General features: G+C 38.0%; 2 protein-coding genes and 1 non-coding gene across 4 annotated transcripts; 2 read left to right on the top strand and 1 right to left on the bottom strand.

Moving 5' to 3' along the window:
- Positions 1 to 706: 706 nt before the first annotated feature.
- zgc:195245 (uncharacterized protein LOC565483 homolog) lies at positions 707 to 6720 on the bottom strand. The gene is made up of 6 exons (XM_055166085.1): positions 6649 to 6720; positions 5848 to 5906; positions 2139 to 2166; positions 1480 to 1609; positions 1258 to 1402; positions 707 to 961 (listed from the first exon to the last, which is right to left on the bottom strand). The coding sequence occupies exons 1-6, from the start codon at positions 6674 to 6676 to the stop codon at positions 860 to 862; spliced, it is 492 nt and encodes a 163-aa protein (XP_055022060.1). The 5' UTR covers positions 6677 to 6720; the 3' UTR covers positions 707 to 859.
- On the top strand, positions 4423 to 14398 carry smc5 (structural maintenance of chromosomes 5). Of its 2 annotated transcripts, XM_055166083.1 has the most exons (25): positions 4423 to 4474; positions 6889 to 7040; positions 7308 to 7449; positions 7509 to 7561; positions 7648 to 7810; positions 8370 to 8504; positions 8580 to 8720; positions 8783 to 8944; positions 9240 to 9311; positions 9837 to 10092; positions 10162 to 10316; positions 10396 to 10509; positions 10937 to 11031; positions 11107 to 11239; positions 11315 to 11488; positions 11643 to 11812; positions 11878 to 12001; positions 12129 to 12251; positions 12486 to 12611; positions 12918 to 13013; positions 13180 to 13284; positions 13378 to 13497; positions 13569 to 13748; positions 13822 to 13917; positions 14102 to 14398. In XM_055166083.1, the coding sequence occupies exons 2-25, from the start codon at positions 6889 to 6891 to the stop codon at positions 14234 to 14236; spliced, it is 3222 nt and encodes a 1073-aa protein (XP_055022058.1). In that variant the 5' UTR covers positions 4423 to 4474; the 3' UTR covers positions 14237 to 14398. The 2 variants fall into 2 exon arrangements, with proteins under 2 accessions (XP_055022058.1, XP_020785422.1); XM_020929763.2 differs by lacking the exon at positions 4423 to 4474 and having other exon boundaries at positions 6775 to 7040.
- Positions 4427 to 4776, top strand: LOC129412479 (small Cajal body-specific RNA 2). Its single transcript, XR_008633751.1, has one exon. It is a non-coding gene; the product is annotated as a small Cajal body-specific RNA 2 (non-coding RNA).
- Positions 14399 to 14430: the final 32 nt, after the last annotated feature.

Here is a 14430-nt window from a genome sequence, read left to right as displayed (position 1 = left end):
TATTTTTACATGCTCCTGTGTTTGGCTCTGTGCTAGTGAAATAACCTACCCGGTGCCCACAGTTTGGCTCTGAGCAGGTGGCTTCACTGACTTTCTCAAATGTGTGTGGAGCTTTAACCGGGCCCTTGGGCATTATGGTCCTGCACACTCTGAAAGGCTTGCTCCAGATGGTCCCTGCTGTTCCCTGCTCCTAGCCCCATCCCGTGATGGAATGAAAAGATCACCTAATTAAACAGAGTTCTACAGTCATGTGAAAGAACTGTGTGCACGTCCTCTGTGAGAGCAAGTGCATGCAAATCAGTGCCGGACACTTTGAATAGTGCCCAGCAAAACAATGCACCTATGCAAACCTTAAAGTCTTTATTTCCAGCACACATGGGCACTGGCTTGGGCCCAAGTCAGCACAAAAACAAAACTCTAGGCCAAGCAATGTACAAAAAACATGTCCTATTTTAGGACTTAATCATGTAATGCCTTATCAATTAACATTTAATAGCACAATTATTATTACAAAAGTGATTTCTGAAGCAGAGCTTCTTGACAGAAGATAAGGACAAAAAAGTACTTTGATTGAGGATAGATGCTTTCTTTATAAGAATTTAGTATGAAATAGTATTGTGAATTAGAGTCCAAATCAAGACACAACTGAAAAGAGAAATATTTTTAATGTATTAATCCCAGCGTATATACGTGTCAACAGGTGGTCTTTATATTGAAAGTCTTTATTGAGGCGTGCTCAGGGCTAAGAAAGTAAAAATGGTTTAATAAAAATACTGAGCTCTACATCTGCAGAAAGCAGTAGTCCTGCAGCACTGGTGCTATAACAGTAGGGCCACTGTGGTGAAGGTGCCTCAATGCCTCACTGGTCCAACATCTGGGTCCGCCTCAGATTGTCTTTCACTCGGACAAATTCTGGGATCTTCTCCAGGTTTTCTCGCTGTTTCAGCTCCTCAAGTTCATACTGGAAAAAACAAACATGATAAACTAATTTAGTAAAAGTATACACTTAATGCTATTATTAGTTACATTCATTAACAAAACCAGTTCAAAATATTGTTGTGATAGTAACAATATACTTCCTTTACCACAATAAAACTTACAATCTGCATTTTCAATTGCTTTATCCACCTCCAATCACTCATCAATGGTCACCAAATTCCCATTCACCCATGATGCCCATTTACTTTGAAAATTAAATGGCAATAGCTTTTGTAAACACATAGATTTTAATTTAAAATGCAGTGTTGCGTCACTAACCTCCTTAAGTTTTTGCTGCCTTTTGCGGAGCTCTGTCTCCAGATCTGAGGGTCCCAGTCGAGCCTGCTCCTCTTCTTTGTGGATCCTCCCCCTTCTCTGTTCCAAGACCCTCTTCAGCTCCGGCTTCACTCCAAATAGAAGCCCGCTGTTCAACACATCCCCTACTATTATCTCATGACATGTACTTAATATTATATATTAGAATCTTATGTACATTACTACCGTTTATGGCCAAGGAGAAGTTCTCGGTGCAAATTTTGGAAATCTGCAACAGAGCCATTTAGTTTATTGGGCTGTGAAATCTCGTCGTTGTCCGTTGTGGACTGACGAGTCAGAGCTGGTTGGCATGCATCTAAGAGAGTGCAAATGGCATACCATTATTGTTGAAGGATGTGGATGTTACCCTTGCATGTCTGTAAGAACTGCATAGCAACTGGATGAAAAGAAATGAATGTCTTGACTCTATGCCAAATGTGGCTTGTGGCAGCCAATATATCACTTAGTAAGATTGGACTTGTAATATTGATGGACACAGTGTCAGACAGGTCCTGAATGTGAGTTATGAAAACTGATATTTATTGGATTCAGCCCTGCAAGTCATAAGCCCTATGTGTGCATAATACATAGCCACTACCAATGTCCTTTAAAATGCAGCTTTTGCATTGATTGGGCTTCCATATAGTCCCAATCTAGGACTACTCCTTTGTCACAAATTGATGCTATTTTTATTAGTTCATGTGTTTGGATGAAAATAAAACATACAGGGAAGTGACCGCTATAAAAAGCAAGCCTATATTTGTATTTTAACCAAAAATGTCCTTATGTTATCCTCCACAAGAGGCGATAATGGACAGTATTGTGCATAATTCTATGCAACCCACCTTTTTTGTTATTTCCATATCCAACTTTCTGTAAAAAAAAGAAAAGATTTATTAGATCAACTTAAACATTCATATGCCAAAAATATTTAACCAACACATCTACTATAGCATTCTTTGGCGGAGGATATTATCCTCTAATATCCCATATATTAGATAAGGAGTGAAAGGGAGAGTGCCTGGTGGCTTCCTTAAGCCTCTTTTGTTTACATGGAGTACAAAGGTGATGTAATTTTACTCAGGTTTTTGGCAGATGGCAGTAGTGAGATGGCCAGACACTAGACTTTATTCATTTTCTTTTGTGTGGTATTTTCAATCCCAAATCATACAAAGTCTTGACAACAATTGCCCAGTATAACAATAAGAATAGAAACTGAGACGAGTACCTTTGACATGGTCTTGAAACAGATATCTGCCTGCAAAGTGAAACCAGATAAGCTGGAGTGGAGACTTGCATTAAACAGGGAGCAGATGGGAGACCATTGCTACTGCAGATACCTTCATCTGATAACAGCAACTTCAAATCCTTCTTGTCCAGTATCACATCAGTTAGTCACCAGTCAAAATGTATGGATTATTTGGTGTGATATGGGTGCCAGTGTCTGTTGTCTGTTGTCCCTGTAAACCCTCAGATCCTGCCCCCTGCAGAGAGGCTACCCTGGCAGAGAGTCAGTCCATTTCTGATACAAGCTATTTATTGTGAGGGAAACTCTGTAACCTGTTTAGTATTTGCATCTGTGATTTCATTTACATCACAAAGTTGCATTTGCATTGTTGAGCTTCTATTTAATATTATGGTGTGTGCTCCTGTTGTTTTAACCAATATTGTAATGATACTTTTGTCCCCTCAGGCTTTTTATCGAGACTTTAAGGGGTAATGAAAGGTAATCAATAAATAATGATGATAACAATAACAATGATGTGTCTCAGAGATTTCAGCCCTATAATGCAATGTAATAATGTCATATCATTTAAAACCATATTTGATTACAAAATTACTATGTCTTATTTAATCTGATATAGTTGAAACTAGTTTTGTAATCTCGATTGTCTGTCAGTCTAAAATGCTATTACTGGAAGTCTATAATGAGGTCAGGTTCATGTTGCCTACATTAGTAGAATACCTTATAGATTTGGAGTCAAGTTTCCAACACAAGCAACGCTGCGTTTACAATCTGCTCAGCTACATTAAAGAGTCACCCAAACCTGCAACAGATGGCTTCCAGACCATACACTGACCTCCTATTCACCTGCACTAAAACATACTCACTTTTTTTGCATTTCCTCCCTCCATGGCAGAGGTCGACACTTGGTCTCCAGTTCCTAGTCCATTTTAGAAGTCACATTTTCTTATTGTTTCCTCTGTAGTAGCTCAACTCAACATGGTTCTGACTTTGTTGTTGAGGATCCTAGCCCTACATGTTCACCCCGCACAGGAGCATGTGCAACAGTACTCAGTAGTGATAGTAGAAGCTGAAATCTTGTTACGCCATTCAAGATTACCTTACAGCCCCCTGCAGGACACAGGACACTAGATTAGTTAATTGTCGCTGACACAAATGCTTCTTAACAAACCTGCAAGGCTCCCTTACCACTGGGGCAAGTGACACCAGGAAGACAGAAAAGTAGCAAATGTGTGATTTGTTCAAGTCATTTTATTTTAATACAGACTTGGCTTAATGCAGCATTTTATATTAGCTGGAAAGTGCTATTGTGATATGCAGCCTGTGTTGGGTTTCTCAGGTTACAGGTCACGTTGGCTCTAAGCTGCTGGGCTCTCATCTCACTAGATACAGCAGACCGTGGGGATCACTTTGCCAAACCTTAAATTCTCTTTGTTCCATGATAGACATTGGTGCAGTTTGTAAGTAGGCTTAAGTGTACTGAAAATAATACACACATTTCACAATACACAAAATGCATTTCATTCTGCATGCCTTTGAGCCCAGACCTTGACACACAGAACTAAATTATTGTTAAGTATGAACAGCAATTAATCAAATCCCTATTCAGAGCAATTTAGGAAAAATACAACTCCAGTAGATATCCTATTGGAGTTGTGTTGCATACTCAGTTTTAAATGTATTTTTGTAATGTATATTTTAGACAACTGTTAAATATTTGTTGTTAACTGCCATTACTTAATGCCCTCTACACAGTACTCTCTCCACACTTCGTGGTAGAGGCTTAATTATCATATAAAACCAGAAGAGGGCGTCATCATCCCCAGGCTTTATTTCCTTCCCATCATCCTTTGCGCCAGTGTCTTTAAAACCAAACCCGGAAGAGCAATTTCACAGTTGCTGAGTGGGCTGTGGATGCTCTGTGTGTGTTTTTGAGTGAGTATATGGGCTTTGTGTGTGTTTGGGTGAATGCGCGAATGAATGTGTCCTTTAAAAACCTACACACTGATCTTATTTGATTTGACCCGAGTTTTGCTCTGCTCGGGTCAGAAATGATAGGAACAAACGCTCTGTAGCCATGCACGGCAATGTACAGTAGCGCGTTTTTTAGAGCTTTCCCACGCTTAAGCTGTGGTCAGAAGTGATGAATTGATCAGATATACTAGTTCTCGGTGTGGCTTTGGGTGTATCCCTGCTTGCACTGTAGGACAATGAGTATAGAGGCGATTCTGATCTTTCCACAACTGGCCAAGTGAAGGCAGCGCCACATTGTTGTTAGCATTAGTCCAGGCGCTGCCCCAAGTTTGCGAGGATTTGAGAGTTCAGCACGTGCCCGCTCACAGCATACTTTGCGTAACCCTTCCCATTGGCTTTTTAAGTTGAATAACCTTGTTCAACTCGAAGTATTGTACAAAAATACTTCTGTTGTACAGTAGTGTCTAGACTTAAGTATGTTCATTCAGTTGGTTTAGAGCTCCCCTACAGGCGGGTTGTGGAATAACAACAGAGATGGGTTTCAGTTATCCACAAAATCTTCGTACATTGAGACACGACTCAGACTTTAATACTGCCTTCATGCAGTTCTAAATCACCTATTCTAAATTGTTAGTCATATTAATTTTAGGTGTTTCCAGCCTGATCAGACCAGCTGACATCTTGACTTACAATTTTCAATAAACTTTTTTCAGATTTCATGTATCAATAATGTACACTCAAACATCAATTTCACAAAACACAAAAATGACTATTTTTAATTTATTTTGATGGCTGCCTCATCTGAGAAAACACAGATCAAAGTAAGATTATACTAGAGTTTTTGGGGGGGAGGAATTGTATGAATAGATGATACTCTACCTTTTTCTCATATTCCAACTTCTCAATTTCTAATTGAAGTTTATGTATTTACAGTTCTTTTTTTAATATTGTCAAGCTCAATATTTTTCTTTTGAAGAGCTCTTAAAGCTGTTTCAACCTGTACAAAGAGGGAAATGGATCTAAATTACCAAGCATTACAGACACTTGAGTTTATTTTGTCCATGGAAAATTACCAATTGCTCTTCAGAGATAGGTATTGAGGCTTCTGGCAAGTTTGGAGTCTGTACATTTTTGGCTTCCTGTGAAATGATCTCTTAACCATTTACAATAAAGCCCATGTTAAAAGCATTGTTTTATAAAATGCTTTATTTACCCCAGCAGGCATCTCAGGGAAGAGTGTCTTGAAGATTGTGTTACCCTTGTCAATCTAAACAAGTATAGTGTATGAAAGATATTATTTTGCAGAGTGAAAATGGACAATTATAGTCCTTTACCTCAGTTTCTGGAGACACAAGGTTGTGGGGTTCCACTACAACCATTGTATTACCTTCAACTGAAAGCAAACAAGGATTCTGTTAAAGCCAAAGTGTCAAATAAACATGTAAAATTAAATAAACTGTCTTAACCCTGAACAAAGAGCTCCTGTGGGCCAGGAAAAGTAGGGTTTGATTGTACACCTCCCTGTAGCGCTTCCAAAATCTGTGCCTCTTGATTAGTTTGGTTTGCTTCTCGAATCTGGTGTGCTATAAAGGTGTGTGTGTGTGTGTATGTGTATATATATTTATTTATATTTATTTATTTTTTTTCCAACAGGATAATATATGAATTCTTGTTAACAAAAAATCACTGATATCCTAGATAAGCTACCAGACTGGAGTAGGTTCTTGTATTTGGTCTTAATTTTAATACTTTAATACTTCCTGAACTAAAAAGAAAAGATAGTGAATTAGTTTTTATAACTGTTCATTTGATATTTTTTCCCCAAAGTAATTCTACCTCCAAATTTTGCTCTTTTTTCATTTGCATTTACTTACGAATTTACACATTCAGCTATTTTCTTTCAGCATTCCTCTTTGGCTTTACTTGCAACAGCAGTGTTTGCTTTGGTCTTAAAAACGTCTTTATAGTTTTCAAAGTTTTCCAAAATAATAAGTTTCTCCTTGTGAGTAAAGTAAGAGGCCCTTGAACGGTCAGCTGTATGCGAGAGAAACGGTGTCAAGTCACTCGCCATTTTCCCACTTCAACTGTTTTTTAAGAATTAAAACGTTTTGATCAGCAAGAAAAATAATACACACACTGATTAGGATTTGGGTTCAATCCCATGGTTCAATCGAGCAAGCTCACCCGAAAAGACGAGCTCGTTTCCTTGGGTGATCACGTTCCGCAAATCACGCGATATTATTTGTTAGTGTCACGCGCCTGTTGTCTCGCCAATCAGGAAGCAGCAACAAATCTAGCAAGCGCGGGACGACTAGCGACATCTGACACAGTTTATGCGACAACGAGCTGCTCCTAATGAATCATTTCTTTTACAGATGGCAGAACCTGCTAAAAAGAAAAGGCTCAGTCATGCTCACAGCAGTTCACAAACGCCTGGTGTCAGTTCGTGGGCCGCTGAACATAGGTCCGGCGGAGACAAACGCTTCGTGGAAGGATCCATAGTCCGCATCACTATGAAAAACTTCCTGTAAGTTAACGTTAACGTGGATAACACTGCAAAGTGCCACATTTTCCTGCCTAAAACTTAACTTACTTAATCTAAAACTAAGCTATATCAGAATGAGAACAAAATGCATTTAAATACAAGATCGTTGTTTTAAAGAACGATGCTGTAACATTAGCTGTCAGACTGCCGTGCTTTTGTGTTGAAAGTCAAAAACATAGATGAAACAATAAACTAATTTTATTTCAACAACGTGTTTTCTGTGAATGCATGTTGTTTAATGTATTACAGAACATATGACTTCTCTGTGGTACACCCTGGACCAAACCTAAACATGATTGTTGGAGCCAATGGCACTGGCAAATCCAGTATCGTGTGTGCTATTTGCTTGGGTCTGGCTGGAAAGACCGCTGTATTGGGCAGAGGAGACAAGGTACACATTCCATGTTTTTGTGGTTAGTTTTTGATGTATAAATACTGTTTTTCTATTAGGTAGGGCTGTATGTCAAGCGAGGATGTCCCAAAGGATCCATTGAGATCGAACTGTTAAGTTTGCCCTTGTCATTTCCATCAGTTGTAATGTATACTTCAATATCAATACTAAATACTTACAGTACAAACTATTTTACAGGTTCAAAAGCAGTGGCAACATTGTAATTAATAGAGAGATTCATGTAGAAAACAATCAGTCTTCGTGGATGATCAATGGTAAACACTGCAATCAGAAAACTGTGGAAGAGGAAGTGAAGTCCCTACGCATCCAAGTCAGCAACCTTTGTCAGTTTCTACCACAGGTAAATTCAGTATGTTGTCTGTTAGTAAATAACAGAGATATTAACACAAAGAAACTCAGAAGGCAGAATTCAGGGTTTTTACTCACGGCGAGGGACAGAGGCGCTGCTACAGCTCTTAACTGTCGAAGAGCCACCATCCAACCCCACGTATTTATCGAATCACACAGGTTACAAGAATAGTGGTTACATTTTTCTATCACAGTAAAAAACACAGAATAAAAGTGCGTGTGCATGTGCATGTTTGTTTGCGTGCGTGTCAGCTGCTGAGGTGTAGGGAGGACTGTCCTTGCGGAAGATAACAGATAATGAGGAGTTGGTTTTCCCGTGAGAAATACCCTTTGATAATAATAATACAAAGAAGCATCTATACAGAATTTGAAAAACTCTTTAACATTGTCACAACAAAATTTTTTGTTATGGGTATGAACCTGTTGCTACTCTGGTATTTTAAAATACCACATTTACTTCAAATGGTATGCTGCCTAAACATTTATGTTGCAGATATTACTATCTGAACACCTATCATCATAAATTAATCTGTTTTTCTTTTACTTTGTAGGAAAAAGTTGGAGAATTTGCCAAAATGTCTAAGACTGAGCTGCTTGAAGCAACAGAGAAATCAGTTGGTCCACCAGAGATGTATGCATACCACTGTGAGTTGAAGAACTTCAGAACCAAAGAAAAAGAGTTGGAGGTAAAATTTCATCAGTGCTTAATGGTGATGTTTTCTTGATTTCATAAGGTTTTGTTTTGGTGATGTGTTTATCAGAATGCTGTAAAAGAAAAGGCCAATTTTCTCGAAAAGGCCAAGTTGAGGAATGAGAGAAATAAGCATGATGTGAATCGCTACTATGAGAAGAAAAGGCATCTGGATGTGATTGAGCTGTTGGAGAAAAAGAGGCCTTGGGTGGTAGGTATATGAAGAAAAAACAAAACAAAAAACAAAATTTTAATAATATATTTTGCTTTAAGGAATATGAGACTGCCAGATCTGATCTGGAGGTTCTGAAGAGAGAACGCGAAGAGGCTAAGAGGCATTTGAACACTCTGAAACAAGCACAGGCTCCAATGAGGAAAAGAATTCAACAAATAGAAGATAAACTGAACCCAATAGAGGCACAGATTAAGAACAAGGTCAGAAATCTACTAAAAATATTGTATTATTGATGATGAAATATTTCCATATTGTTAAACCTTGCCAAATGTGCAATTATAGTTGGTGTGTATGTAATGAGACTTAGTTTAATGACATAATATTAAAAAAACATGTTATGCCAAAATAAAGTGCATAGATTATTGCATTGTGGAATTAAGTTTTAGTAGGGTAGTAATAAAGTCTATGTTTTTTATTATTTATTCATTTTTTATGTGAACCTGGAATAAGGTCCCTTGGCTTAAATCAAAAGTCTACTGTATTGATGTTTTCCAGACACTTGACATCAAAGATGCTTCAACAAAATCCAAGCAAAAACAAGATCAGTTGGACCGAAAACACAAAGAGGTGAAAAGGCCTTTTTGAGAGCTTGAATATGCAAAATAATTTATACTTTATCAAAGGGCCAATATTATGCTGCTTTTAAATCTCAACCTCTAAAACATTCGTGGAGTTGTGTTTTTGTTTCATTTACACATGTTTAACACACAAACTGTCCGTATTTAGGCTGAGTTCTTCTCTCAAACAGAAAACATTCTGTTCCACCTTAGGATGTCATGTGGTAATACAGGAAGTGCTCCACTGTGTTTTTAATACTCCCAAACATCTTCACTCGAATCTTTTTGCTAATTTCAGCCGTGGATTTGCCCATTTACGGTAGCTGTTAACTACTGCCTCATGACATCTGAAGGTGGAACAGAGCATTTTGAGTTTTGGAGATGTAGACAGACTAATAATAAAGGGTTCCTCAAACGTGTGAATGGAGCAAAACACAACTCCCAGTATGTTTTTGAGGAGGTAACAAAGGTTACAAAATGTTCACATGTTATAATAGAGGGCCTTTAACTAAATAGATGTTTTTTTTCCTCCTAGATTGAGGACATAAAACAAAATCTGAAAATAAAACAAACTGAAGTGGAGGACCATCAGAAGAGGGTCAGTAACACACGTCGGGCCATTGATGACTTGAAGGCACAATTGGCCAAAGTGTCAGATCAGCCCGATGTGACCCCGAAGATCAATGAGGTGAACATGGAGCTAAGGCGCATTCAGGTGGAGCGGGCCAAGATCGAAGGACAGAAGGGAGACCTGCGCAGAGAAAAGGACAACCTGTACTCTGAGTACAAAAGTAAGAATGTGCCAGCTGCTCTGCACTCAGCAGAAGTCACTCAGCTTTATAATTTATGTCTGCTTACAGTGTTGGAGAAGAAGCTGAATGACATGAACAACATGATGAATGCAAAGGAGGAGAAATTACGTAATCGCCACAAAGACACTTTTGCAGCTCTGCAGTGGCTTAGAGAGCACAAACAGATATATGCAGGAAATGTTCATGAGCCAATGATGCTTGTTGTAAGTCTTTATTTAAAATAGTAGTGACAAGGGCTGTAATCCTTTAGTCATATAATTGATTAATCAATCTTTTTGTCAGATCAATGTGAGGGACCCACAATATGCGAAGTATGTAGAAACGCACATCTCTTTCCAGGACCTTCGTGCCTTTGTTTTCCAAAGAAAAGACGACATGGAGAAGTTTATGGCTGAGGTAGGAGATGCAAAATATACACTGTCCCTTCAATTAAAGACTAGAGTTAATAAGCTCATAAAAAGATATTCTGCACCAGATTATAGGTAAATAACTTATTTCCATCTGCTGTCCCTGATTAAATTAGTAAATTATACAAAACAATTACATTCAATCAGCAATAGGAACAAGTCACACTATCCACTCAAACTTGCACATAAACACATTGTCAAAGCAAAGCATTACACAAAATCATGAGTTTCATCTTATAAAAATGCATATTAACCTACCATTTCTGCATATCACTACTGCTTCAGTCAATAAGTCCCAACAAATACAGCATACCCGTTTTTACACACATTTCACAGTGTGCGGTATTGCACACTCGTTATCAGACATGCAAAACACAGAATTTCAGTAATACCAATAACAATTCATTATTTCTCAGGTTCGTGATAAAATGAACTTGAAGGTAAACTCCATTTGTGCCCCTGAAGAGTCTCGTTCTCATCAAAATCCATCCAGAAATATTGAGTCACTGAGGTATGATGCAATTAAATACAAAGCTATTCAAAATAGCATCTATTAAATTGTAGTTATATTTTATTGCCTGTGCAGGCGGTTTGGATTTTTTTCCTACCTCCGTGAAATGTTCGATGCTCCTGAAGAGGTCATGAGTTACCTTTGTCATCACTACAAAGTCCATGACGTCCCAGTGGGCAACGAACAGACAAAAACAATGATAAAAACAGTTAGTGTTTTTTGTCAAATACTATAAAATGTAAGTAATCATGAAAGCTACAATTATTGTCTATTTCCTTTTTAGATAATTGAGGAACCTTACATCAAAGTGTTGTACACCAAAGAGGAGAGATATCAGGTCAAAAAGTCTGTTTATTCAAACAACACCATCACTGTCAACTCTGCATTGAATCCATCTCAGTATTTGATGATAGCAGTGGATGCTGAGGAAAAACGTCAGTTGGAGGAGCAAATGAGGGTGAGACAGAGTATTATAAATTAACCATATTTTGTTGGTTAAATGTGAAATCTGTTTTCAGTTTGATATTAATAATTATTTTACATTATATTTATTTAGTGTTTTACAGGGCCGTAAAGACACAGAACAGTAATGACAATCTTTTTTTTGCCAGACTTGTCAGTCTAGGATGAAGGACATTGATGAGAGACTGAAGTCTCTGCAGAAAGAAGCCTCGGCATTAGATCGCCGAGACAATGAGCTTTTGGCCGAGAAGAAGCAGCTGTCTGAACTAAAAGGAAAGAAGAGGCAACTGGAGCAGAAAATCAGCACCAAACTAGACTGGTACGGTAATTTAAATGGAGGTAAAATGTATTGTATAACACCTTTGTTCATTGTTCCATGTGTAGTTTAAGGCAGATGGAGAACAGTGCAATTGACCTGCGGAAGATTGAAGAAGAGACTAAAGAGAAAATTGCTGCCGTCAATGTCCAAAAAGTGTCCATTGTTACATCTTTGGTGGCCTATATGAAGGTATGAGTATGCTTAAAAATGTTTTGTCCTCTGATCTGATGGTTGGGAACATAATTGGTAGAGCAGTCAGATCCACTGACCCACAGATGCATACACTGGTGTGTGCATTTGACTTTTGTGTGTAAAGCAAAGAGCCACGCTGACGATGGAAAAGGTGTATCTGATCTTGGAGACTGTGGGTTTGACAGCGGAGAAGGCACAGCTGGAAAGTGACTACAGAGAAGGAGCCTCTGAGTTCAGAATCACTGAGGTGAGATGTGAACATTTGAGTAATTGCCTTTTTCATGCAACATGTTTAGAATTATCTCCCTCTAGTGGAAAAGGAGAGAAAAAGATTTTTTTTTTTTTATCAATGGTGTACATTGGAGTTAGTTAAGTGGAAGCTGTTGAGACTGTCATGATATTATTCTAAAGCTTATATGCCACTATGACTGTGTATTATTTTCTGACATATGCTGCCGGCCATGCTTTTTTTTTCCTGCAGCAAAGGTGCAGTCGCTTGGATCAGAGGAAGATTCAACTGACTGAGCAGTGCAAAGGCATGATGAAAAGAGCCAGAGAAATCTGTCGGATGATGCCAGATCAGTCACTACCGGATGACTTGCGCAATGTTAGTAAAGCTCAATAACTACACTTACAGCAATTAATATTACAATAGTGATCCAACTTTGTAAAAGTCTGTTCACCAAATCATATTCAAGAAATGGCTAAATAATGATGCAGGGTTAAAGACTATGAAGACTATGCTTTTATTTTTTCATGTTTATTAATGCTGAAAGCCTACACTATATACACCATGTTATACTCTATGTTGAATATTTTTTGACATACAGGCAAAATAATAAAAGTTACGGACTGAACTGTATATTGCTAAATTATCATTTAATTGTTTTGATTATTTAATTTGTTTTAACAGGCTTTTACTAAATTGCCTGATACAGTGGATGAGATTGATGCCATGCTGAACGAAGAAAGATCCAGAGCAGAATGTTTCACTGGACTCAGTGAAAATGTAAGAAGTTTCTTTAGTGTTTGATTTTTGTTATAGTCTGCTGTAAAGAAGCTTCTGGTTTCTCATTCATAGAGTGGTTGCACACTGACATAAAAGTAAAACATTTTGTACTATCCCTAAAACAAACCATTCAGTAAAATGTTACTATCATTTGTGTGGTTTGAAGGTTGTAGATGAGTACAACCGACGTGAGCAGGAGATCAAACACCTGGAGAAGGAATTTGAAGAAAAAACCCGGAGTTTGACTGATTACAGGCAGAAGATTTCAGAGGTACATCCTTTTACTGCTGCTCTGTTTTATACTGTGTTAACAGTGTTTTTTTCTGCATAACTGTATATTCATTAAGTGTCTGTTCTGTCTCAGGCTAAAGAGCGCTGGCTGAACCCTCTGAAGCAGCTGGTGGAACAAATTAATGACAAGTTCAGTGACTTTTTCCGTTCCATGCAATGTGCTGGGGAGGTTGATCTGCACTATGAGAATGAGGTATACAGTTTTGCTGGATAAGTGTTATTAGACGACAACACTGAGTACTGACATTTTGGTTTTATTTTCAGGAAGAGTATGATAAGTACGGAATCAGGATTCGGGTGAAGTTTCACAGCAGCACACAGCTCCATGAGCTGACAGCCTACCACCAGAGCGGAGGGGAGCGCAGCGTCTCCACAATGCTCTACCTCATGGCTCTACAGGAGCTCAACCGATGCCCCTTCAGAGTGGTTGATGAAATTAACCAGGTATACAAACTTTGCAACATTATACTTTAGATCAATTAACCTATTAGTTAAAATGTATCTATTCATGTTGCAGGGAATGGATCCAGTAAATGAAAGACGGGTCTTTGATATAGTGGTCCGGACTGCATGTAAAGGGACGACATCCCAGTATTTCTTTATTACACCCAAAGTGAGTGAAATCTTTTGAAAAGCTTACAAAAATGTTTTATTGTTTTTATTAATATGCTAAATGCATTTTAGTCAAATAAACATCATTTATTGGAAATTGAATGTGTCAGTATAATCCAGATTAATTTGCTGATTGTTTAGTTCATTACAATTGTATTTTAATTTTAAATGTGTGGTGTCTTTAGCTTCTCCAGAACCTGCAGTATGCTGAGGAGATGACCATCCTGTTTGTTCATAATGGCGCCTACATGCTACCTCCGGCCGAGTGGAAGGAGAAGTCATTCATCAAACGATGTCTTGCAAGAAAAGCTAGAGTTTGAACTGTTCTGTGAGTTTAAATCAGATTATTCACTTGTTCACTTTAAAGTGATGTTACTTTATTTTAAAAGACATTTTGTATACAGTAGAGAACTTATTTAGGATTGAGGGTTACTGTTTTGCTTGTTGTTGTTGCTTTTCAATAAATAAAATATATTTGTGGATGTATGTGAATGTGACATTTATGTGATAACTA

This window comes from Boleophthalmus pectinirostris, unplaced genomic scaffold (genome assembly GCF_026225935.1).
Source record: "Boleophthalmus pectinirostris isolate CB_2022bp ecotype Guang Dong unplaced genomic scaffold, ASM2622593v1 HiC_scaffold_8, whole genome shotgun sequence".
NCBI lineage: Eukaryota > Metazoa > Chordata > Actinopteri > Gobiiformes > Gobiidae > Boleophthalmus > Boleophthalmus pectinirostris.
The sequence above is the reverse complement of the archived record's forward strand: the minus strand, read 5'-3'. Positions and strand labels throughout refer to the sequence as shown.